The sequence below is a fragment of the Desmodus rotundus genome, chromosome 10 (genome assembly GCF_022682495.2).
Source record: "Desmodus rotundus isolate HL8 chromosome 10, HLdesRot8A.1, whole genome shotgun sequence".
Taxonomy (NCBI): domain Eukaryota; kingdom Metazoa; phylum Chordata; class Mammalia; order Chiroptera; family Phyllostomidae; genus Desmodus; species Desmodus rotundus.
In genome coordinates this window covers 28,490,359-28,514,675 of record NC_071396.1, presented here as the reverse complement: position 1 = coordinate 28,514,675, position 24,317 = coordinate 28,490,359, and the positions used below count along the sequence as shown (strand labels likewise).

The following is a 24,317-nucleotide window of genomic DNA, read 5'->3' as shown; positions in this document are numbered from 1 at the left end:
GAAAAGAGCCTGAGGGGTGGGGCACTTCCCGGGCACGTCTGTCTGGAGAAGCAGAGACTCTCCGAAGCCGTCGTCAGATCACTGTTAAGTGCTTGGCCTGCTGACGGCTGGGTTTGGAGCGCTCACAAAAGTTCCCTGCGGAGCGATGGCCGGGCCTGCCAGTACTCTGGCTTGCTGCTCAGGCTTAGCTTGCGGAACCCCCCACGCGTACGGACACCAGGGACTCGTGAATGACACCCCCAGACCCTTCCTTTCCAGAAGAGAGCACCTCCCTCTGCACCCCACCCCTGGTGCCATGCACAGGAACCCTAAAATACTTGACAAACGTTCTCCCATGTCCCCGTTTGTTGGCAGAAGGGTTAATGGGACACTCAAGGGGCTACACGGGGGACTGCAGTTAGCAGGCGTCTTTGTCACGACCAGGAATGGAACTCCATCTCCGAAACTCCAGATCCTCTACAAGACTGACAGATGTCGGCCTCTCCAGGGCTCAAAGGAGACCCAAGGAGGGGGCTTCCTGGCTTAGAGACCCCCACTGCTGGGTGAGGGGTACTGGCAGATAGGGGCCAGCGCGGGCACTCACCGAGGCGGGGGGAGGTGATGGTGTTCACGTTGATCTTGTCGTTGCAGACCTCCTGGTGGCACTGTCGGTAGGCCGCGGGCTTCGAGAGCGCCGGGCACTCGCTGCCGTGCCGGCCGGTGACCTTGTGCATGCACTGCACCACGCGGGACTGCAGCCCCTTCCCGCAGGTTGACGAGCACTGCCAGAGACAGGGCCAGCCTGAGCTGGGGCCTCACCAGGGCTGGGGGCACATGCCGCCCTTGGGCCTGGCCCCCGCGGGTCACAGGTGATTGAAACGACTTCAGGACGCGAGGTCTTGGCACCAGCAGCCTAAAGGAAGGCTGTTTCAAGACTTTTCTGGCCCCCCAGCAGTCACATGGGACCCTGACCTCCATGGGATGGCATGGGGGGGCAGCTGTGGAAGGTAATTAGGGTTAGATGAGGTCACGAGGTTGGGGACCCCCGAGAAGAGATTAGTGCCTTTGTGAGGAAAGGAAGCAAGTTCAGAAGTCTCTTCCTGCCTGCAGTAATCACCTGGCGAGCTTTTACGGACTGTGACATCCCAGAGCAATCAACCAGGATCTCTGGAGGGGCACAGGGCATCAGCGGTTTGCAAAGTTCTGTGGGTGCGTGCAACGTGCAGCCAGGCCTGAGGACCTTGGACTGTCCCTGAACTTCTGCCCAGTGTCCTGTGTGCATAGTGTGGGGCTCTCTTTTATTAGAATGACGTATTTGAGTGTTCATATGCAAATACATGCAATTAAGTAAGAGTGGACACTCAGCTGCAGTCCTAATGCTGAGTTTATATACAGGTGGCAGGTGTGCTTAAACACAAGGGGGGCCAAGGTTTTCGCTCACAATTATCCCGGGGAAAGTGACAGTTTGGGGGCAGGAGTAAGGGGTGCCCTGGATTATTTTGTAGCAAGATCACCAAGGGTGGGGGGGGGGCGGGGAAAGGAGGCAAAGCAATTGAACTGTCTTTTCCTGGAGGCAGGACTTCATAATCACAAATGAGGGACGATGGGAAAGCAATCTGGTGAGTGGATATTCCCGGAGACGGGAGACCAGGCCAACAGGGTGAGTGAAGGAATGGCAAACGGCCCTAACGCAGTGCAAAATCCTGGGAACAGAGCAAAGTCAGGCCAACGCGGTGCAGTGTTATGCCGACGCAGAGCAAAGTTATGCCAATGGAGGGCAAAGTTATGCCAAGGTGGAGCACAGTTATGCCAATGGAGAGCAAAGTTATGCCGACACGGAGCACAGTTATGCCAACACGAATCAAAGTTATGCCGAAGCAAAGTTATGCCGACACGGAGCAAAATTAAGCCGACACAGAGCAAAGTTATGCCGACGCGGAGCAGCAAAGTTATGCCGACGCAGAGCAAAGTTATGTCGACATGGAGCAGCAAAGTTATGCCAACGCGGAGCAAAGTTATGCTCACATGAAGCAAAGTGAAGCCACAGCCCGTGAGTGAACTAACAACGAGAGCGGGCACAGGTATATTCAAGAGAGGGCAGCACTCGGGGAGCGCAGCAAAGGGAACGGTGACTCATGAAGTGGAGCGAGGAGACACTGGCAGAGGGAGCTTGGGCTGCACCTCACAGAAGTGCCGCTGTCCCACCACATCCGACCCAGCACAACCAGCAGCAATGCCCGGTTCCACTTCCTAACACGCTGGAGACAGAAAACTGTAGTAGTTCTAATAGAGATCTATAGCTTTAATTATGAACGTGCAGCTAAATGAGTAAGTTACATATTTCAAGTAGGCGTTTGACTAGTCCACCAATGCTATTAAGGACATTTACATCTACATTGGTCATAAAATTAAAAAAAAAAAAACCTACTGCCGAGGCAACCCTGCACTCAGGGCTGTGTCTGGTGACCATGGGGCACTCCCTACATGGCGCACTGAGGGAGGCAAGGGGCACGCAGAGGCGACACCGCACCCCTTCATTCCCAGACCTTGCCTGGGCCCAGCGGCCCTGGTGAGGCTCGCTGCAGGAGGAAGGGCTGGGAGTCCGCACAGTCCTTCTTGGAGGGATGTGGGCCAGGTGGGGGTTGGGTTTCTAGGTCCCTAGGCAAACAGAGAAGACGCCTGCAGGATGCCTGTCTCACTCCCCAGGCGCCCCTGCCACCAGGACCCCAGGCCTTGCCCGCTGGGCAGTCCGCCTGGCTGAGTCACTTCCTGGCCAGGAATGCCAGCAAGGGCTCCGGATGTCTTTTGCAGGTGTCGCTGAAATGCATGTAAAAAGCCAGGCAAGGCCTCGATCCCGAGGGTCTATTAAAACCAAGTGCAAAACTGACAAGGCCTCTGCCCGGACACGATTGACGACCATCGTAAAACTCAGGTGTGTGGCAGGGGTGGCCTTGAGGACTACATTCCCCTCAGAAACTTCTTAATCTTGTTGCTCATGTTTTGGCCTGGGGGCTGGGGCATGGGATAGCAGCCCTGGGGGGGGGGGGGGTCACCTGTTCTGTGGGCTTGCTGGTAAGACCGCTCAAGAGTGTGGAACATTCTGCAATGATCCTGAGGCTGACAGTCGGCCACCAAGCTCAGGGGTCAGTTTCTTGCCCAAGGTCACAGAACTAGTGAGTGACGGAGGGGGACAGGACCCCAACTGCTGGCTCCATCTTCCCGTGTAAATTAGAGGTCATCCTGGATGGCGCTTCTATGGGAGGCTAGAAATCCAAACTCCAGGTCATTGCCCAGCTCCACAGTTTACTTATTCATTGTCTTTCCTCGCATGGTCACTGGACCCCGCAGACTCTGCCCCCCAAGGGGTTTCAGACATGGTATAGGGTCTGCTGGGTCTTAGTGGTAGTCCTCGGGGCTGCTGCACACAGGGCCCCCACCAAGCAGCTGCCTGGGGCTGTCGGAGCCAGCCCCACAGAGGCTGCTTCAGGGTGCTCGGTGAGAAGACTCACGGGCTGCCGAGTGGCGTGCACAGGGCCTCGACGCCTGAGTGAGTCCCGGTATGGAAGTGTGCAAGACCAACCAGGAGCGACATTCACCATGCTATCGTCGGGTTTGTGGGGCTTCTGTTCCCTTCTGTGTCTTCGATAGGAAGATAGAGTTACCTATGTAATTGAAAATCGAAGTGAATGCCCTGGCTGGGTGGCTCTGTTGGTTGGAGCGTCGTCCTGTGCACCAAAAGGTGGCAGGTTCGATTCTTGGTCAGGCACGCACCCGGGTTTCAGGTTCGATTGCTGGTTGGGGTGTATGCATGAGGCACCTGATTGATATTTATTGCTCTCTCTCTCTCTCTCTCTGTCTCTCTCTCTCTCACACACACACACACATCAATGAGCATATCTTTCGGCGAGGATTTAAAAATAAATAAATAAATGACAGTAAAAAACTCCACCAATGAGCCTTTGATGTAGCTGCCACCTCTCACGCTGGCTGCGTGTCCATTTGAGGCAAGGTGGTGCCCACCTACCCTGGCCTAACAGCCATGCATACCACACCCTCCTTGACCAAAAGTTTCACCAGCAAAGAAGGAGCGGTGCAGGGCAGGGGGCGCCTGTTAGCTCGCCACATGCTTGCTTATGGGGCTGGGTGACCTGCAGCAAGTCACTTAACCTATCTGAGCCTCAGTTTCTCTGTCTGCAGCTTGAGAGCAATGAAGCCTTCCTTGAAGAATGGTCTCCGGACTAGAGACAGCGCAGACCAGGTGCGGGCAGGGAGGCTGGGATGGAGGGGCCCTCCCCAAGCAGCACTGTGATTGTGACTAACCACAGGCACAGGGCCCAGAGCAGGGAGGGCTGACCAGGGAGTCCCTGCCATCTGGGAAGGTGCACTGAGTCACCTGGCCCATAGCCAGGAGCTCCCAGTTGGCTGGGCCCATCCCCAGGCCTCTGCAGGCAGGTGTGGACGCCCATCTTTGCCTGGCTCCTGGCACTGCCCTGGGCAGCCCAGCCAGGTGAGCTTGGGAGCACAATCACAGGCTGGTGTGGCCCTGAAGACGGGGTGCTTTTCAATAGCCTCCCCCAGGCACCGGAGCAAGCCACATTCAGGATGGCAGAGGCGCAGACAGCTGACTCCATCTCTGCCCACCCCCCACACCCACCCAGCCTCAACTTTAATTAAACAGCCCGGAGATCCCCTCCCCCACCTCGAGTCTCCCGATACCATCGGATTAGCCCCAAGCACTGAAGCAAAGCTCTTATTCAGGCTTTTAAAACCGAGCAAACAGACTTACTTAAAAAAAAAAAAAAAATCACGTATCTGGTCTCAGTGGAAGCACTCTTTCCCTGCCGGGTGGCTTTTGCAAGTTGCTCATCACATCGGCATTTCACAGGCTCCCCGAAACACGGGAAACAGAGACAACAGTGGGGAGGGCCGTGAATCGGCCCCAAAAGCAGTTTGCCCGAAGACCTGGAGGACCTGCAGCCCCCTCAGGATCTGCACCCCCCCACCCCGCATGTGCCTGCAGCACAAACATGGCCTGGTGCCCTGCCACCAATCCCAGGCAGGGCCCTTCTCCCACTCGGAGGGGGCCTCAGACACTCGGGGTGGAAGTTCCACGGGGAAAGCAATAATAAAGTAAAATAAATTGAGTGCAGAGAGAGCGAAAGGTTCATGGCAACAAGGAAAAGAGAAATATTTGATCTGGATTCACTCAGAGGCTTGCGATGCAGATTAGGATGTGACAGCGAGAGGGAGATTTCCCTCTCGGTGGACAGAGTTTCCTGCAAAGGGGGAAGAAAGGCCTTCGTTTCCTCTGACCCAGGGGACAGCACGGTACTCTGCAAGCTCTACAGGCCTGGCTTCTTTGGAATGATAACAGCCACAGGGCCCAATCTGTGCACTCAGGCCTGAGCTGGGTAGCAGGCCTTTGTCCTCTTCAGCCCTTATACTAACCACCACTGCAGCCAAGCACGGCCGTGCACACAGTAGGTGCACCATAAACGTGCACCGCATGCATGAGGGGCCTCAGAGAGGTGGGACATGTGGCTCTGAGTGTCTGTGTAGCTCTTCCCAGGGGACAGGCCCCCCGACCCTGGCCTGCCCTCCCTGAGGCCCCCACCCCCATCAGCCAAGGCCACATTGCCCCCCGGCCTGGAGGGGCCGGCCTCTGTCACGGCACTGAGGCCTGGCCCTAATGACAGGCTCCACTAGGGCGAGAACTCCCTTCTCCTCCCCTCTCCTGCCTGTAAAATCACGGCTATAAATAATGCCAGATCCCAAAGGGATGTTTGGAGAATTAGCTAACGGAGGTTGTAAAAGTGCTGGGAAGAAGAGAACACTACAGGAATGTTACAGACGCGTGAGCTCTGGTTCTTACAGGGCAGCAGGCCCCAGGAGGGCCGTCCACAGGCACTGGGGCCAGCCGGACACAAGGTCAGGCTGACGGGGTGTGCAGGGGGACCCTCACTGCCCAGTGTCACCCACCACGTTGTCCACTGGGCCATTCATTCTCTGAGGGGCTGGTCTGCCTCGGGCAGGTTTGGCTAGCAGAGAATGGGGGTGGGGGAGCAGGAAGGGAGAGAGAGAGAGAGAGAGAGAGATGAACAGATATGGGGGGAAGAATACCCCTACAGGAACTCTATTTTATGTTTCTGCCTAAAAGGCACTTGGCTGGTGAAACGTCAAAAGCATTTTTTGACAGATTCCCCCCTACCTTGGCATGAGCCACCCAGGCCTTGGAAGCTGTTGGAACCTGAAATAGCAGGTTTAAGCAATAACGGAAGTCCCCACTGTCTCTGCTCCAGCCCTGAAACTGGAGATGCCATCTCAGGCGCACACTGGTGCACACGCACAGACACACACACACATCCCCACCCACACACCCATGCCCTCCCCTTCAACTCCTGCTCCATCGCAGCCTGCTTTTGCCTCCTGTCCTCGGCCTCAGTTCTGTGTTTCCCTTCATCCCTCTGATCTGCAGCCCACTGACTTGGCACATTCTGGTCGGGACACCAGAGCTGGGGAACCAGAGAGCTGAAGTGACCCCCCCACCTCCCCCAGCCCCACGACTTGGGCTGGTCATCCCAAGAGCCCTGGATTCTGGTTGGCGAGCCTGGATGATGGGAGACTCTGGGGGCCGCTCCCGCTGCCTCTCCGGTTTGGCGACTTAACTCTCCCATCAGGACAGCTTCAAACACCCTCCACCCCTGTCAGAGTCTCTCTGAGCTTCTATTCCCAGGGGAAACGACACCAGCTGGTGGAGGCTGGTGCTGAGAGCTGAAGGGGCACAGGGCCAAGGGGAAACAATGCCAGGTGCTGCCGGCATGTGACCTCTACTAATTCCCTAGCTTCGGTGACAGCGTCACGCCAGTCCGCACCTGTGCCTGTCACTGTGTAGGATAGGTTCCCCTCCCTGCCCCTCGGGGACCTGTCAGGCACTCGGAGCATCAAGTCTGTAGGCGCTCCTGCCACAGAACGTTTACCGGTGGCTTCTGAGGGGAGCCTAAACTGCTGAAGCTAGCCTGCACTTCCCTGGGCCTCGGGGACACGCTGGGGCCCTTTCTCGGCCTGGGTCTGAAGATGCTTGGATGTGAGACACATTTCTCAGCATGGTCCTAGAAAAGGCGGGCAGCCCTACTGACGAGAAGGTTGGATCAGAACAGGCGCATCCCAGGGGCTGTGTCTCCCAACAGTGTGACCACTGGCTGACAGGCTGTGGGCTCAGTTGTCCCCGTGCTTAGTCACGTGGAAAGCTCTGAGCATCTCTGAGAAACAGGCAAAGGCCAGCATTTCACGGTCCCCGTCTCAGAGACAGAGAGACCGGGGCAGAGAGATGGAGCCCCATGACCTGGGGAGCCCGGGCCACATTGGCCTCTCTGTGCCTCCTCACCAGGACTCCCGGGTTTAACTGCTTATTTCCTCTGCAAGAGCCTTCACGGAAGTCTCTCGCCCGTGCGGGATTCATCCTGGCAGCTCCGGACTCAGCTTTATTACATTCCTAGGTCTGATTTCTGGAGAACCTGGGTTGTTGGCCTCGGTTCTACTGCTTCGGCTGCATTTTCTGAGCTGGGAGTAAAGAAGAAGGTGTTTCTGGTCTTCCTCGAATTCACTGTCAGCCAGATGCTGCCTTGCAGCACAGCCAGCCCACGGCAGCCTGAGAAATCAGGCGTTTACGCAACCCAGGAGTTAGGAGGAGTTTGAATTCTGACTTGTGTGTTGGGGGGGGTGTAGGGGGTGGCTTTTCTGCAAAGACGAGATGCCGATAAGCATTGCTTTCTAACAGGCAAACCATTCCTTCCTCCACAAAGCACAGGCACGAAGCGAGCGAGCTGCATGATCCAGGCAGGTAAATCCAGCGCCACCTGGCTGCGAGGAGCCTGGGGCGCGGAGCATGTGGCCTGGGGAGGGGCGCAGGCTCCCCGGCCACAGCGGCATGCGAGGACCCAAGGCGGATTTGCACAGAGAAGCCACACTCCAAACTTTTGGGTGACATTTCCTCATTTTCCAATGTTAGCAACTCATCCCAAAGTGTTTCAGAGGTGGTGCAGGCCACACAGAAATGGGCCAACAGCGGGAAGGGACATCGAGAGAAGCGAATGGGCAGCTCCCAGTCGCCAAGGCCATAAGCGAACACGACTGGAAAGCATGCTCTGGTGGGAAATGATCCTTAGAAAGTTAGACAATAGGAAGTTTCACACGACATTTCACAGTTTACAGAACCTACTTCTCGCCTCTTGCAGGTGACAGCGGTACTCACCTCCGTTCCTGGTCCATGGGCGCCCATCAGAAATACCAGTGAGCGAGTGAAGGGCAGGTTCAGCACCAAAGATCCTTCCACTCGTCCCGACACAGCCTGACCCCCATGTGCCCAGAGCTGAGGGCTGTTCTTTCTCCCACCCCGTGCCCCTCACCCAACACCCCGGCGACTGTGGGAGTGACGTTTGCCCACAAGCCCTTGGGAGGTGAGTGCCTGGGACCAGGCTCCTACCTGTTTACAAGGTTTTTGTGACCACCAGGTGGCCAAAGCCCAGTAGGACGCTGGGGCACAGCCAGCGTGCTTCATGGGACAGCAGAGTGGCATCTGAGCCCCCTGCTTTGCGCTTTGGGGGACATTCCGTCCCTTTCAAATTGCACATGGCGCGTGGTCACCGGCAGGCACTGAGCTGGAAAGAAAGAGAATCTGCCTGGTTTTACCGGGACCCCATCCTCGAAACGAAGCCCGTGGGAACAGCTGAGTCCCGGGCTCGTGTCCCCGGCATGGCCAGGGCGGGACAGGGGTGCGGGCGCGGGGCTCACCTTGGACCAGTCCCCGGTTCTCCACTCGTAGCAGCCTGAGTAGTCCTCGCACAGCTCCTCGGCCTTCGGCCTGGTGGACGCGTCACACTTCCCTTGCGAGTTGGTGCAGGTCACGGTGCGCCTCCGCGTCCCTTTCCCGCAGCCGGCAGAGCACTGCAAAGCATCGTGCGTGCGTCAGCTTGGGCTCAGCACAGCCCAGGCTCCTCCACACCCAGCGGCCCTCCCCTGTGCCAGGCCCAGTGCCGGGGAGGCAAGGACACGGGCACCGTGTTTCTGTCCTCAAAACCTCTTGCTCTCCTCCAGCCTGTGGCACTGGGACCCTAGCCAAGCGGCAGGTGATGGGGGGGAGGGTCACAGGAGTCAGGCATGGGGAGAACTCCCAGCAGCCAGGAGGTCGAACTAGGGGAGTGGAATTTCAGCCCAAAGGCCAAGGCAGCGGATGAGTTTAAAGGACAGACGCTGATGGACCCTGCAGGGGAGTGGGCACAGGTTGCCGGGAGAGCCAGGTAAGGAAAGTGAAACCTAGAGGTCTGAGGCCCCTGGCTCTTCCCTCCTGGCCCCCAGGTTCACAGGCTCTGCCTGGACCAGCCTGGGGCACAGCCACCAGGTCAGGGTGGATAAGGAAGAGACCGGAAGCAAAGCCAGGCGTGGCTTTCACAGAAGGTGGCTGCAAGCCCTTGCAGGGGGCCTCACGGACGGTTTTCCTGCAGATGCAGCAGAGCAAGGCACCCTTCGGTGCTTTACTTCCTGGGAAAAACAGGGAAGAGAGACAGCGTGGGGAGGGGACAGCGATGTCCCCATTCCCTCAGGCAGCATGACCCATGAAGGAGTGATGACAGCAGAGGGGCAACCGGGCATACACACAGGGGACCCGTGGGGTGGGTCTGCAGCAGGTGCCTGGTGTGCTCCCTCCTACTCGCAGCTCCCTGAGGGGGCCGGACCGTGAGGACACGGTGAGACCCAGGAGGACAGGGGCGATTTTCTCCCAACAGCCGAGGCCCGGGGCCCTGGTGCGGAGCGCTCCCAAGCTGCAGTGGCACTGCATGCAGCCCTGACAACTCAGTAACTTCCTTTCTCCACTTGTGGGGTTTACCTGAAATAGGGGAGACTACGCGGCAATGTTTGCCGGCTACAACAAAGCTGACTTCTGCAAAAATTCACGTAAAGCACCAGCGCTCTTCCTTACATCCCTGTTACTAACATTTACCCCTCAATGTTATCTAGCCGTGTTTCTTCTAGGTGTTCAATTTAGCTGTCTGCCTGAGGGTCCCGTGCGGGGTCTTCTCTCATTTCGACTGGCCTGTTGTAGCGGAAATACACACACTCCGGCCCCGACCATGGCGTCCCCGGGGGAGCTTGGATGGCGCAGCTATTTGATCCTGTGTGCGGGGTGAGAGGCTGGTTTCAAGGGACATGAGGGGTTGGTCCAAGGCGGGCATCCCCCCAGGGCTGCCTGGCAGGACGGTTTGGGGCCGGGAGGGCTGCGGCAGGGAGCCCTGGGTGACCATGCCGAAGGGTCGTCCCCTGCTTTCCTAAGGGGCAGCATTCCCTGCCTGTGTCATCAGCTCCTCCAGGACACCAGCACCCACCACTCGGGCTCTGCCTCCAACTAGGGGCCTCCTCGCTGCTTCTGCCTGAGGTTTTGTTCTGTCTGATTCTACTCTGGGTTCCCTTCCCGTGAACTTGAAGCACTGATGGGCCAGCCTGTATCGTGGCCAACTCCTGGCGTGGCCCTTTGGACCAGCAGCCTGTGGGCTGGAAGCCCGGGCCTTCGCAGGCTGGGGCTGCCTCAGAAGGCACCGAGGGGGACAATGTGAAGTTTCTCTCTTGGCTCTCGATCAGGGAGGGGACCTGGGAGCCGAGCACAGGAGAGAGTCACTCCCTTCGTCTTCCCTCTGGACATCTGTGCCTCGTTCTAACAACGTGGGGGAGTAGCTGGTGAGCTTCATCGGCACAGCTGGCTGGTTGAAGGCAGGCCCGGCGACGAGAATGCCCCCACGAGAAATGCAGACCTCAGGGTCTCTAGGAGCAGAAATGTTAAGAGGGGCTTCGGCACGCAGCCATGTGGTAGAAACCCCAGTTTTGGAGTAGGTCACAGGGCGGAGGGGAAATCTGATTCCAAGTTAAGTGTCTGGGAAGAAACCTTCTGCTCAAGCCTGGGCTGGGCCTGAGTTGGCCTGCCTGGTGTGGATGCTATTTCAGGGTTAAAGTCAGGCATGACCCGGCACACAGAGAGGCCGGGATAGAGGTATTTCTGTCGATCCCGTGCCAGTGCTCCCCCACTTTCCAGTATGGTGTGCTTTAACCCTACCGTGGCAGTTGATAATGCCAGGCTTGGTTATTTCAGTAAAGAGGTATCCCACCCCCCATAACAAAGAATCTGAATGGAAAATTTATGGCTTTGAGCTAATTAAAGCATAAATCTTGTTTGGATCAAGAGGCATGTGATTAAGTCCCTCAGGCTCAGGGTAGGTGGGGGAGGGGAGAGACTGCTTACCTGCCCCCCCCAACGAGTATCCCCCTTCCCCCAAATCAGTCCCTTGCATGCTAAACTGACAAACCTAAGTACATATAATTTTTTTAAAATCAGACAAAAATTTTAAACTCTCTTCTTTGCTTAAAATATCACAGAGAGCAGATTAAACATGCAGGTCTTTAAACAGGTACATGTCCCAATCTGTCTGACGGGCAAACTTCATTTTTGAAACAGCCACAGGCAGGCTCTTCATTCATGAAGAATGGGCTGCATGCTTTTTTATTCAAAATAATTCCAACTGCTTGGCAACAGAAAGGAACTCCACAAATATTTTCCACACTGAAGAGTGTCTTGGACTTGGCCTTTCTGACTTCCCGAGAACACATCAGGTGGAGGACCGGGGGGAAGCTGGCCTCTGATACAGCTATTGCTCGTTTTCGCTTTATAGCCAAACGATCCCAGTCATTAGCGCAAAGTCGGTGCAAAGCCTCGAAGGAAGGACGTGTTACCAAAGACAAAGTGGTCCTTCCACGGCCAGTCTGCAAAATCAAAAACTTCGGGTTGCAGTGACCTCCTTCCAAAATAGTTGCAGCATGAGATGTGTAACTCGGACGAGCACAGGAAGAGCTGTCCCTCCCCGCATCTGCACGCCTCTTGCAGTCTGCAAAGAAGGCCTCAGAGTTGAAGGGCAGCCTTCCACATCTCCTCCCCGATCTGACCACACTCCAGTTCGAATGTGCCCAGAGGACGATGGTGAAACATAGGCCTGTGTATCTAGGTGTCTCATCTACGTATGTACGCATCTACCTACCTATCTATTCATCTATCCGTCCCTCTATGTTTGCACGACAATTTTCACAGGAAATAGTCTAAAAGTACTGCGGTAGGTACTACCAAACACACACATCATCAATGACACATTATTTATGCTTTTGCCCCGTTGTTATCTCAGATGGAATTTAAGGGTACGAGAGCCAGAACAGAGCCTTGAGTCGACCTGGGGGCTGGCGAAGACAGGGACGTGTGAGGATGTGTCACAAGCTTGATGCAGGAAAAGGGACCGTGCTGGGGGCCCTGATGGTGGTGGCAGCACCGGCAACCACCCGGGGAACCCACCTGGGACCACTCCGACGCCTCCCAGATGGACAGGCAGTCCTGGCCTTCGCAGCTCTGCACGGGTGCCGGCCGGGGGCCCTGGCAGTAGAGGGGCCGCGTGGCGACGTGTGTGCCGTTCTGCAGCTGGTACACACAGGTCACCTCCCGATGCTGGATACCCTTCTCACAGGTCGCTGAGCAGGGGCTCCAGGGGCCTGCCACCCACCTGCGGGGAAGGAGGAATTAAAGCGAGAAAAGAACTGGATGGAGAGGCAGCCTCCCCGCAGGGCCCTCCCCACAGTATGAGGGAGGCAGGTAGACGCAGGGAGCTACGTCACCGACGCTGCGGAGAACTCCAGCGTACCAGAGCAGACAGAGCCAGTGGGGATGAGTGGTTCAGTGGCCCACTCAGTACAGAAATCCTGGAGCACGCAACACCCCACAGCAGACTGAGTTATTGTCTCCCCTGGGTCTCCCCCCTTGCGGATGGGTGACATATCCCACCCGCTGTTCCCAACGCAGGGGCTGCTAGGCTACGAGCACTGAGATCGTGGGGCTGTTTGTCACTGCAGCCAACGCTAACTGCTGCCGCCCTTGACAAAGGACGCTGCGGGGGCAGCTTGGACACCCCAGGACCAGGTGCTCCCTGCTTTCCAAGGAGTGGAGGGCCCTCCGGGTGGGGGCTGTCCCTCTTGAGGAAGCAGCTTGTGGCCGTGGGAGAGTTGAGCTGCTAGCAGTCGGTGTGAAAGTGACCAACTAAAACGTCACCCACCTGCCCAATATTTCAATGGTCTCACTTCTCTGGGTCTCCATTGGCCTTGGGGTGTGGGAAAGATGCTGAGAAGTTTGGGAATGATGATTCCTCAGGACACAAGTGACACTTTGACTGCCCTCCTGGGGACACTGGCAAATCTCCCCCACTCTGCAAGAACCTCAAATACTCCTAACCCCCCACTCGACAAACTGGGTCGTCGGACAGCCAGCTCCGAGGACCATTCAGGGCGACTTCATTCGTCAGGACCATCCCAAGTTCCAACAGAAACCAAAGCTGACTGTGCCGTGTCTTCCTTCCCGCAGGCAGGGTCCTATTCCTCCTCTCCAGCTGACCAGCTCGCCCGCCCATCCCTGCATGGAGTATTCCCGGAGGGCTTCCCACAAGACAGGCAGCATTCACTGACAATGCACAGTGAGCAAACCACCGCCCTGCCCTCTGAACCTACCACACTACCAGGCACAGGTGGTACACCAATGAACAACAGAGAATACCACATGATCTGACAGAGCAAACAGGACCAGCCACATGGTCGGCAGACGTGGCTCGCTGCGCAGGCGGTGGCGAGGGCTGCGGGGACAGACGGGCACCTGTGGGATTTCGTGCCACCGGACGTCAGGGCGAAATGCCAGTGACTCCATGTGGGCAGTAAGTGGGAAGGAAACTACAGTTCCATAAACAATGTCTATTATAATTATAACTTAAGCCTGATTGTTCTTCACATGTGCCCCTTAAAAACCTCGACAGTAACATTTATTAGCCAAGCTTGATTTAGCAGCTCTTCTTCAAAGCAATACAACTAATTCTCCAGGACGCCACCACCGACACTTCCCTCATTCAGGCCACTGGCATCCTCACCCCTCCCCAACATTCCTCAGGGGTCAGGAAGGACCTGACCTCTTTCCTGTCTTACAGACTCAGTTCCTCTGCCCACACTGCAAGTTCAAGCATCCCAACCAGATACTCGGGGCCGCTCAGGCACTACCTGAGACCTTGATTTTGTCTTTTATAATACACTCACGGATCTGGTTAGGGTACGCCTGACCAACCTCACTGCGATGCTTTAACAGTTCAAGATGCCCACATGTGGAAGTCAGGCAGTCTCGAATTCGCAGAAACCCGTGTTCGGGGCGCCTGGGGTCCAACAGGCCTGGACTTGAGTCCTCGCTCCACCTGGCCAGCTGTGGGACCTCGAGTGATCAGCATGGGAGCCCCAGGTCCCTGCTGGGTGAAACGCGGGCCCTCGCTCTCATCTCTCAGGCTTTGCGGGAGGGCCAGCCGAGATGACCTCTGCCACGAGGTCACCCCTGGCCCGGTCACTACCGGCTATTAAGACGGTTGGGATTATCATTCTCAATCTCGGCATCTGTTTTGTTCAGAGGAGCAGCTGTTCCCTAAAGCCTTCTGCAACAGGCAGTCTGTCTGCACACTCCAAACCAAAACAGAGATGAAAAAATTAATCTTAAGTTTTTAAAACATTTTTCAAAGCACTGGAATGACTTGGACCAGACATGAGAAACCGGATAACGCTTCTGTTTGGGTACAACTTGCTGTGAGTTACGCACCTCCCCTCGGGAGGACTCAGTGATACACACATTCACAGCAGGGAAGCCCTGGGGGCGTGGCCGGTGCAGGGAGGTCCCTGGGGATGGGAGTCCCTTCCCCTACTCCCTGGTGCAAGGCCACCGTGCATGGGGCGGTGAGTGTACAGACAAGAGACACAAACCCTGAGCTCCACTTTCCTGTGGGTGGCAAAGCCCTTCCCAGGGCATCAGCTTCAGCCACCAAGAGGGCGGAGGGCCTGGGGGTGGGGACACATGGTTGAGTGGCGGGCCACAGCGCCCCTCCGGGGCCATTCCCAGAACAACAAGGGGGACTCCAGCAGCGTCAGCCTCTCCTGTCCGCCCCAGCCGCCCTCCGGCTCCGGTCACACTGCAGCCAGCGGCTCGGTTAGGACAGCGATCCAAACATGGCGTGTGCCATTTATCGTCTCTGGAGATGCATGGCTGCTTTTACTGAGCAGCTGTGAGCGAACAGAGGAGCCCGGGCAGGAGGTGCAGCCGGGACCTAACAGGTGGGGCTGTGACTTTCCCTCCTCGGGGCACAGGAGCTACGCTTACCAGCTACAGGCCAAGCGTCCGCTCAGCATCCTCCATTTAAACCTGGAGAGTTGCGAGTTCTCACATCCATTTCCCCCAAAGTGGTATTATTCACGTGTTTGTTTCTTTAAAGGTGGGAATGAAAACCTGAAGAGGCGTGAACATGCAGGTCGGTCTGAGTGTGAGCTTTTCTGGGAGCAGGTGCTCCAGCCTGAACAGAGGCCCGGCAAGGCATACGAAGTTCTCTGTGTGTTTTGTAGGGTTCAGAATTGGGGCAGCTTTTGGCCTTGAAGACTGATAAACACACTCATTTCTAAGCTTCACTGTATTGTTAGATCAGCCCTGAAAATTGAGATGGGTGACGGGCTGGGATTGGCTGGGCCAGCTTGCATCTTCTGGGAGGGGCATCTTCAGGGAAGGGCTAGACCCGCTGTTGTGAAGGGCTCCAGGACAGCCTGGCTGGAAGGCTGGCTGTGCCCTGAGCTCACCCACCCTGCAGGCTCCTGGCACACAGCCTCACGAGCAGGGGAGTTCGCTGTTCTCTGCGCTCCCCCACCTGTGACTACCTGTAATGGCAAACCTCACATTTGTCCTCTGAACCCCTCCCGCTAAAGGCGCCCTAACTCCCCCAGAAGACAGGAGCCAGCAAGGCCCTGAAAACCACCATCCAGCTGACTCTCTGTTGGGCTGTTTCAAACTCCCTGGTGCTGCCTAATATACCGCTGTGTTAGAAGGGGTGGCCCTGTGGGTGGTGGCTTTGAAAGGGTCATGGACTCTGTGAACTGGAGAAAAAATTTCCCAGGGGTGAGGGACACCCAGGCCAGAGGAAGCTAGGGACACGGGCCCCGAATCCCACTCTGTGGCTGGCGTTCTGCAGGGTCTACCTTCCTGCAGGAACTGAAATGACTAGGGGCCTTTGGTGAGCCTCACTTGTCACAGCAGGCCTTAGTTCGCACAACGGCTTTGACATTGACAGCCACTCTGCCGGACGTTTGCCTTCCCCAGTGCTTCTCAGAGGCCGGGGGCTCTTGCCTCCCCACCTTCTTGCCTGTCCTCGTTTCCCCTCATCCTCCAAGTGTTTCTCAGCCCTCCCCTTGCATCAGTTTTGGCTTCCAGGGCTCTCTTTTATTTAGTTAATTTTATGGGCAGACCTTACCTATGCTGAGGTTCCCACAGGTGCTCTGATGCAGGGGACCCCTGACTCTCCACCCTGCATGATGAACAGTCCGGAAGACAGTGGAGAGTCCCACCTCACCTCTGCTTCTGGGTGGGCCACGCTCATGAACCATTTGTTCTTCCCCACCGCCCACGTTAAGTGGCCCCTCCTTTCCCAGAGAGCAGCCCTATGCAAGGTCAGAGCTGGAGAGAAGCTCGACCTGCTCGCTGAGCCAGGTCCAAGCAGTTGCTAAGTGCCACCCTTCCCCATTTCCGTGGCCACCCTTGCCTGGGGAATTGTACCCATCTCCTAACTGGCTCCCCATGTGGGATCTCTTTTCCCCTCTATGTAATCTGTGTGCGCCTGCCAGAGCTTCAGCCACGAGACTTCCTTACTCTACAACCTGCAATGGCTCCCTAGTGCCTTGTGTCTTTCACATCCTGGGCCTGGCCCTCAAGGCCCAGTCTGATAATTTAGTCACTCTTTCAGCCCACCCTTGTCCACAATTCCATCAAGCATTGCAGTGTTTTCAGGAATATACGCAAGCAAATAAAAATAAGACTCTGGACTAAGTGAGGTGAAAATTTGAATAGATGGGGGTGAGGGAGCACCTCTGTCTCCGGAGCGTTTGCTATTCCCTGACCCGGAGATGAGATGCCAGCCCTGCACCTCTGCTGAGCACACCTTCCTCAGTTCTCTCTGTGGGCCCCTGTCAAGGGCCTGCCTCCAGAAGCTCATCCGGAAGTCCCAGGTGTGCCCCCTGCTGGCACCTGTAAGATTCCCCCAATTGTCTGAGTGGTAGTTTCCCCAAAGCTGTTCTGGTTTGTGACAGCTGAGAGCCCCCCAGGAAGCAAGGGTTTTGGTTCTCCTTTGGGCTCACAGGTCAAGTCTTCGATGGCCTTGCTCACTCACCATCCCCCGGGTTCTGCTTGTCCAGCTGTGAAACGGGACGCACGGCTCCTACTCATTTGTCCCTCACATTCTGTGCCAGGGCTTGGTCCTGTAGGGCCAGCCTGCTACCATCTGGTACCCCCTTCTGGATCAGCCGAGGCCTTTTTAGCAGGCACATCACAGAACGGTGCGGGCTCTGCACCCCCCAATACCCCAGCTTAGCCCCATCTTCCCCAGACCGCCCACCTCCGTCTCACAGCTGGGTCTCACTGAGGCAGCACGTTCCGAGTACATCCTAAACCTAGGCTCCAGCATGTTGAAGAGAGACCACATATTAACACTGCTGGCTAATAAAACTGCTAGGAGATTCCTATAAAAAGTTACTGTGGGACACATCCCCAATAAAATATCCATGCCCTTCAGTTCACTTCCCAGAGTGATTCCAACATCCCAACCGCGTGGTGTCGCTGCAGATGCTGGGCAGAAGTGCCTCCAGCCAGCCAACAAGAGACAGTAATTAGACTCAGTTAAGTTCCCAATAAATTATGCAGCAGGGACCTTTGGCCACTCGGCCCTGAGTGCCTTGCTGGGCCAAAGTCAGTGAGGCTGGTCCAAACCTACTTAGAAACTCTGGGCTGCTCTGGCTAAGTCACATTCGCATGCAGTCTCGGCATGAGAGGACATGATGAATCCATCACCACTCTCCACTGGAAATCACAGTTTGTTAATAATTTTGATAGCTAATGAGCTGCAGAAGCCATGTCCACGCGTCCTCCAAGCAGAAAAGAAAGACATTCGTCTTATTTCTGGCTTTCTTAAGTCTGAGTCTCCTTATATGCTTTTCAGGGTCTTTAAGAAATATTTTATTTATTTATTTTTAGAGAGGGGAAGGGAGGGAGAAAGAGAGGAAGAGAAACATCAGTGTGTGGTTGCCTCTCATGTGCCCCCTACTGGGGACCTGGCCCACAACCCAGGCACGTGCCCCGACTGGGAATTGAACTGGCGACCCTTTGATTTGCAGGCCAGCGCTCAGTCCACTGAGCCACACCAACCAGGGCGCTTTTCAGATTCTGATTCAACAACTATTGTGTCAGGACCATCTCTTTTCACTCGATCACTGCATCTTCTCCTTGATTTTCAAAGCAGTCTCCTGCGTATCTGTTGAGCGAAGGTGTTTCCTTCTACCTGGGCTTGAAGGACTTCCCACCAAGAGGGGCACGAGACTGGCTGCCCCCCACTCTGCCTTCAAGAACGCAAGAAAAGAAACTTCTTTCTATATCTTGTTGCGTTGAGTCTTGTGACATCTTTTCCCGCCTCCTCCACATGTTGCATGTGGTTGATTTTTACTTTTGGGTGAGCAAAAGAACATTTTATTCAGAGAATTGTAGACACAATCCCACTCTGGGGTGAAATACGTGGGGTTGCTCACAGCCCCGACTTCCCTCTCTTCACCCCAAAGGCCTGGTTACATTTCGCTGGGCACGATCCCTGTGTGAGTAGTTGCTTTATTCCTAGCTCTTGTGAAGAACAGATTCTGGAAGGAGCCTTGTGCTTGTGGGAACCCAACAGACATTTTTTAAATTGAATTGAGTTCCATGGTTGTCCACGAAGAAGACTGAGAAGTGATCTGAAGCTTCCTGATGCACTTTTTGTGCCGGTCTGTACGGAGATCTGTCTATACATTCAGTCATTTTAGCAATTTCTTCTGTAGCTACATTTCTTTTGTGTCGTTGGTAGAAAGTATAAATACAATTCACGCACATTGTAGAAAACCTGAGAGGGTCCACAAACATATAAAACAAGAGAACCAAAGAACACGCACAGTCCTGCTCTTTTTTCCCTAAACATGCTTACTTTGACCTTGATGTCATGCTATGCATAAATCATTCTACATTTTGCTTATTTCCCGCTGGTAGCAGAACCAACTCCTACATGATCAAAAATCTTTCCTCAGGACTCATTTTTAAAAGCTTGCATGATACTCCATCGTACAGATAGAGCCAAATGACTTAACGAGCGCACAGTTGTCGGACATTTGGGTAGCTGCCAACTTTGTCCATGGTTTGGATGGGTTCCAAAGGGAAGGAACCGAGGTCCTGGATCCAGGGTGATGAGTGATGCGTTCAGAAGACCGGAAGGGGCTGCTCGGATCTGTGTGTGCTAGGAGCTCGCTAAGCTGTGACCGGTGCTGTCTGCTCCGCCAGCCTGTTGGACGCTCGCTCCCTAGACGGTAGTGGTTGAAGGATGTAAAGACACTGAGGCAAGAGGGTCTCAGAAACCCTGTGGGTCTCTCTTTAGCCTTCCAATGTACACAGCCTTTCGACTCTTCTTCCTGCGGCAGCAGTATCCAGTCACCCACCTTTGACCCTCACCTCTGGCTTTGGACACACCCCATTGGTCAATGTTTTGTCAGCATGGGGCCTCAACCAACACGTGCTCCAGTTATAACCTGGCCCACTTCAAATCAATAAGCAATAAGAACGACACTAACTGGACCCTTCCACGGGCAGATACTATGTGCCTTAGTCTTCCTTTGATTCCCTGTGAAGTGACCTGCTCAGGGTCACACAGCCAGTGAGAGGCAAGGGGTGGGGGGCTCTCCCCCTACTCTCCACCCAGCCCAGGGGTGATGCAGCACAGCTGCTGTTTCCTGGTACTGTGTCATATTTGCACACAAATTCTAGGATATTTGTCCCGTGTCCCCAGACACAGGCTCTTCCCAAAGGGCTGGAGTCTTGTTTCCCTGTCAGTCCTTCCCACCCAAAGGAGTCTCTGAAAAACACAGAGGAACCTCTTTGTCCGAGGGTAGCCTCAACTGGATACCACATGTGCATATAGTAGTTGCTCAGTTAAATCTTAAGTGGGCGAATGAAGGAGCAGCTTTAAACGCTCGGTTTAATGTCAACAGAAGCCCGTAGGTCTGCCGCTTTTCAGTTACTGACAAATGTGGGTGCTGTTTCCTGTATATTTCCATGTCCAGGTAGAGGGGACTTTTTGTACTTAAAAAAAATTGTTACGAATTTCAAACTTTCCTGCTTTGTGATCAGAGGGGATTGCCTGTACCATTTCTGTTTCATGGAACCTACTGATGTTTTCTTTTTGACCAAACACAGGATCAGATTTTGTGAATGTTCTATGTGTACTGGAGACAAAGGTGCATTATTTTTGCAGTAGTGTTTGATATATATGGCTTCCCTTATTATGTTGTTTAGGTCTTTACATCCTTCCTTATTTTCTACCTACTTGCCACTTAATCTGTCTTATATCAAGAGTGGTGTGTTAATGTCTCCTAAGCCCGGTAAGTTTCTAACTACATCTCCGTGTACCTCCTATGGTTTCGGATTTACATTAAGTAGATGCTGTAGCACCATGCTGGTCTTACTGGGCTTCTCCTTTCCAGGTTTTCTTACTTTGAAGGTGACTTTAGTAAACAGGAAAAGCTGCCTCGGTTGAACCCTTCTAAGCAGGACTCAGCTTGCAGGGCTCTGCCTGCCTGGCCTGAGCTGTGTGTGGAGGTCCCAGACTGTTTACTACTGGCCCGTGGCACATGCCCCTTTCCCTGGGTTCTTGTGCCTTCGCATCTGGCTCATTCAGAGCTGCCAGGTAGCAACCTCGTCCTTCATTTGTCTCCTCTTTCTCTGTTTGTTTAAGATGTTATTTATTTTTAGAGAGAGAGGAAGGGAGGGAGAAAGAGAGGGGGAGAAACACTGATGTGAGAGAGAAACATCAATCGGTTGCCTCTCACACACGCCCCGTCTGGGGATCCACAACACAGGCCTGTGCCCTGACCGGGGATCGAACCAGCGAACTTTCGCTTTGTGGGATGCCACCCAACCCGCTGAGCCACAATGGTCAGGGCTGTCTCCTCTTTTATGTCTCGTTAGGTCTGTCCATGATCATGGAGACAAAATCAAATCCTCCAGAATTCCCTCTTCCTGCTGAGCTATACGAACACTTTCTTTAGCCATAGGGTCAGAAGTAACTTTGACCTTTGTTTTTTTCTGTTTTATAAAAGCAGAGGGGCCTGTGCTTCCCCTTCCCCTTCCTGACTGCAGAAATGACCAAAAATGACACGGTCAGTCACTGCTTCCCAGGTTTCTGTCCCTGTCACTCCGATGACCCCTGCTTCCTGGAGTGTGAGCATTAAAGTCAGAGTGAGGACCCACACGCAGCATCCTTCATCTACTGAGAGGGGTTGGCCTCCCCAAGCTTGGGGTTTAAATGACACTGAGACCCTTTCACAATCCTCCTTCCTCCCCAAGTCCTACCCCCATCCTGCTGATAGTGTCTGAAGTTCACAAACAAAGAGCTCAGAAACATTCATGAAGTTAGAAGTGAACCCTTGGAGACCTGACTGCCGTTTCCGTCTACCCTGGAATACACGTAAAGCGCACAAACTTCTGCCCAGACAGGGACTGTTAGCTTGCGCGGGGACCGCTCCCCAACCTTTTACTGTGTGGAAAATAGCAGCCGAGGCCATTTAAACAATGTAGTTATACACTGAATTAGAAACGTGTGTGTGTGTGTGTGTGTGTGTGTGTAGTGTCTTAAGAAATGACGGGTAAGTCATAAAATGCCAGGGTCCAACAGCTGGCTGATGTTTATCTTTAATAGAGTTTTGTGGCTGAGCAGGGATGACGGTTTTGGCTGGCGTTCATCGAGTGCTGACTTGGGACGGAGGAATTTATAGGCATTACTTCACCTAATCTTAAGATTTCTACGGGAGAGGTCCTCATTTCCCAATTTATAGATGGCGAGACCGGGTAACTTGCCAGCGAGTTTGCCTTTAGCTAGGGGTTGCGCTGGGACCTGACGCATGACTTCCTCGACCAAGTCCATGATCAATGACTCCTGGTTCGGCTCTCCCATGGGTACCACAGAGAACATTTCAGTCTTTTTCTGATTAGCTACCAAGCCTGACACCGTGTGTGCCTTGGTGCTGTTACATAATAAGGATATAATGACCGTTCATTCCCAACTTTAACCCTATTTAAATCAAGGCCATGGTAAAGAATGACTGGGTGAAGGAAGGAAGAGATTCTCGTGGGAACTGATGCTGAGAGAATGGGAAGAGAAGAGCAACTGGGTGGGGTCAGGGCTGAGTCAAAATCAGAGTCAGGTCAAGGTCAAATCAAGGTGAACTTTGCTCGGGGACGAGGCATCATGAAGTCCGCCAGACTGAACAGAAGGAAGGTGAATGACCTACCAGGGGACAACTGTACACATACCAGGGTCCCAGAGCTGCCTCTGACTTCCACCCTCCTGTACTGGAGCATCTGCCCGGGACAGACGTCTGCCCAGTAGCAGGTGAGCGCTCTCAGTGCTAGCACGAACCCTCGTTTCAACGCCGCGCAGCTGACCATGGAGGTGAGGGGTTCTGGGAGGGCTGAGGCACTTTCCCCCCACCAGGGTGAAATAATCCACCCACCGGTTCAGATAGATGACTTACTAGCCCTGCGAAGCTCTGGACGCTGCTGGGCTCCGGAGGGAGAGCCCTCCTGGCACATCGTAGGCCTCTACGAAGAGCGGCTGAACGGGGCCTTGCTAAGGCCCTTGCCCCTTGGTGGGGGGACAAGGAAAAGGAGGGGAATGATAAAGGAGTAACAAAGAGTAGCTGGTGCCCATCCCCTACCTGGCCTTTGGCCCAGATGAATTCATTGTTCAGCCATAACGGACACACTGGAGGTGTCAAAGGTTATGGGTTTGATCTCGAAAGGTGGAAGATTTAGCTTCTTAGCCAAAGAAGCTTGGACTTGCGCCACAGATGGCCTGTCACCTGTCCTGTGCCTGAAATTTGTGCCACTGCTCACCAGGGTCTGAGTAACAGACCAGAGTCCCCCACCCTGCCCCTCTGAGCCCAACACCAGCTAGCTGGGGGTCGGCATCCCTGCTGGCACCCGTCCCTGCCCCCCATCACTGTGCACACACAGGCCTCCTGGGGAACCACGTCTTAGATGGCTGAATTCCTGAATTCGGATTTCTTTTCTAGCATGCGTCCAGATAACACTTACAACAAGCCAGAAAACTGAACAACTCTAGCACTTAGTAAAATATGTCTAGAGCTTAATTTCAAAACTTCAAGCCTCTGGCTGCGTGTGTCACTTCCAGAGAAGGGGGGCTGGCACAGTTTCCTCTCAGTTGCCCTCTGAGCTGAAGTCCATTGCCAATGCCACCTGTGGACTCCCCTCATCCCACCTGTGAATATCTATTGAGGTACCCTTGTCAAAAAGTGTTTTATTTTCGTTCTGGGGTAGAAACAGGTTGTACTATTATTAACGTAAGAATGGTGTAGCAAGAAGAATGTCAGATTTAAAGTAGGAAAACTTGGTTTGAGTTCTACTTGCTACAGGCTTGACCTCGGGTACGATACTTACCAACTGACTCAACGTCCCCGTCTGTAAAATGGGGTGACTACACAACGACCTGGCCCCGCTCCCCTTCTTCCTTCCTGCTGACAGGCAGGAATGGACTGGCCCACTCCTACCCCTCTTAGGGTTTCTGCTACCTGCACAATTTATATCTTATCAGGAAGAACACGAGATCTCAGTTTCAAGATTCTCTGCTTTTACCATATTCATTTCCAAATGTTTCTTTGAGAGCAAAATAAAAAATGTTTCTCTGGGATTTATAGGAATGACCTGGATTCTGAGTGGACAAGCAGGACAAGTGACTGGAGCTTCACCTGCAGCTGATGACATCACTGGACCCAGGGACACTTCTGTCCCGCAGGACACCTGATTGGGTTATACCCCAGGAAGTGGCACTCACGTTGGGACAATCTGGGGGTGCGAAGAACCAGGAGAAGCCTGGATTTGGTCACAGGTTGTACCACACCCAGTCACGAAGAGTTTGGGGAGAAAATTCTCATGCTTTGAGAAGCACACTGCTGCTGATGCTGAAGGTTCGCATCCAAGAGCAACACTCCCGCCAGGCTGCCTTTCCCACCAGCCTCCAGGGGTTTTCCAGGACAGTAGCCCTCCTGCTCACAGACTGGCCAGCTCTCACTCGGCTGGATAGCGTCCGTGGATGGGCTTTCTGGGTCTCAGTTTGGTCATGACG

General features: G+C 54.4%; 1 protein-coding gene across 2 annotated transcripts in view; it reads right to left on the bottom strand.

Annotated features, from left to right (window-relative positions):
- The window catches only part of ADAMTS17 (ADAM metallopeptidase with thrombospondin type 1 motif 17), a 194,725-nt gene that overhangs the window by 3,397 nt on the left and 167,011 nt on the right, over nt 1-24,317 (bottom strand). For both annotated transcript variants that reach the window (XM_053913384.1, XM_053913385.1), the window contains 3 exons: nt 12,362-12,566; nt 8,770-8,922; nt 584-761 (listed from right to left, as the gene is read on the bottom strand). In XM_053913384.1, coding sequence (XP_053769359.1) covers nt 584-761; nt 8,770-8,922; nt 12,362-12,566 — 536 coding nt within the window. The remainder of the gene's footprint in view (nt 1-583; nt 762-8,769; nt 8,923-12,361; nt 12,567-24,317) is intronic.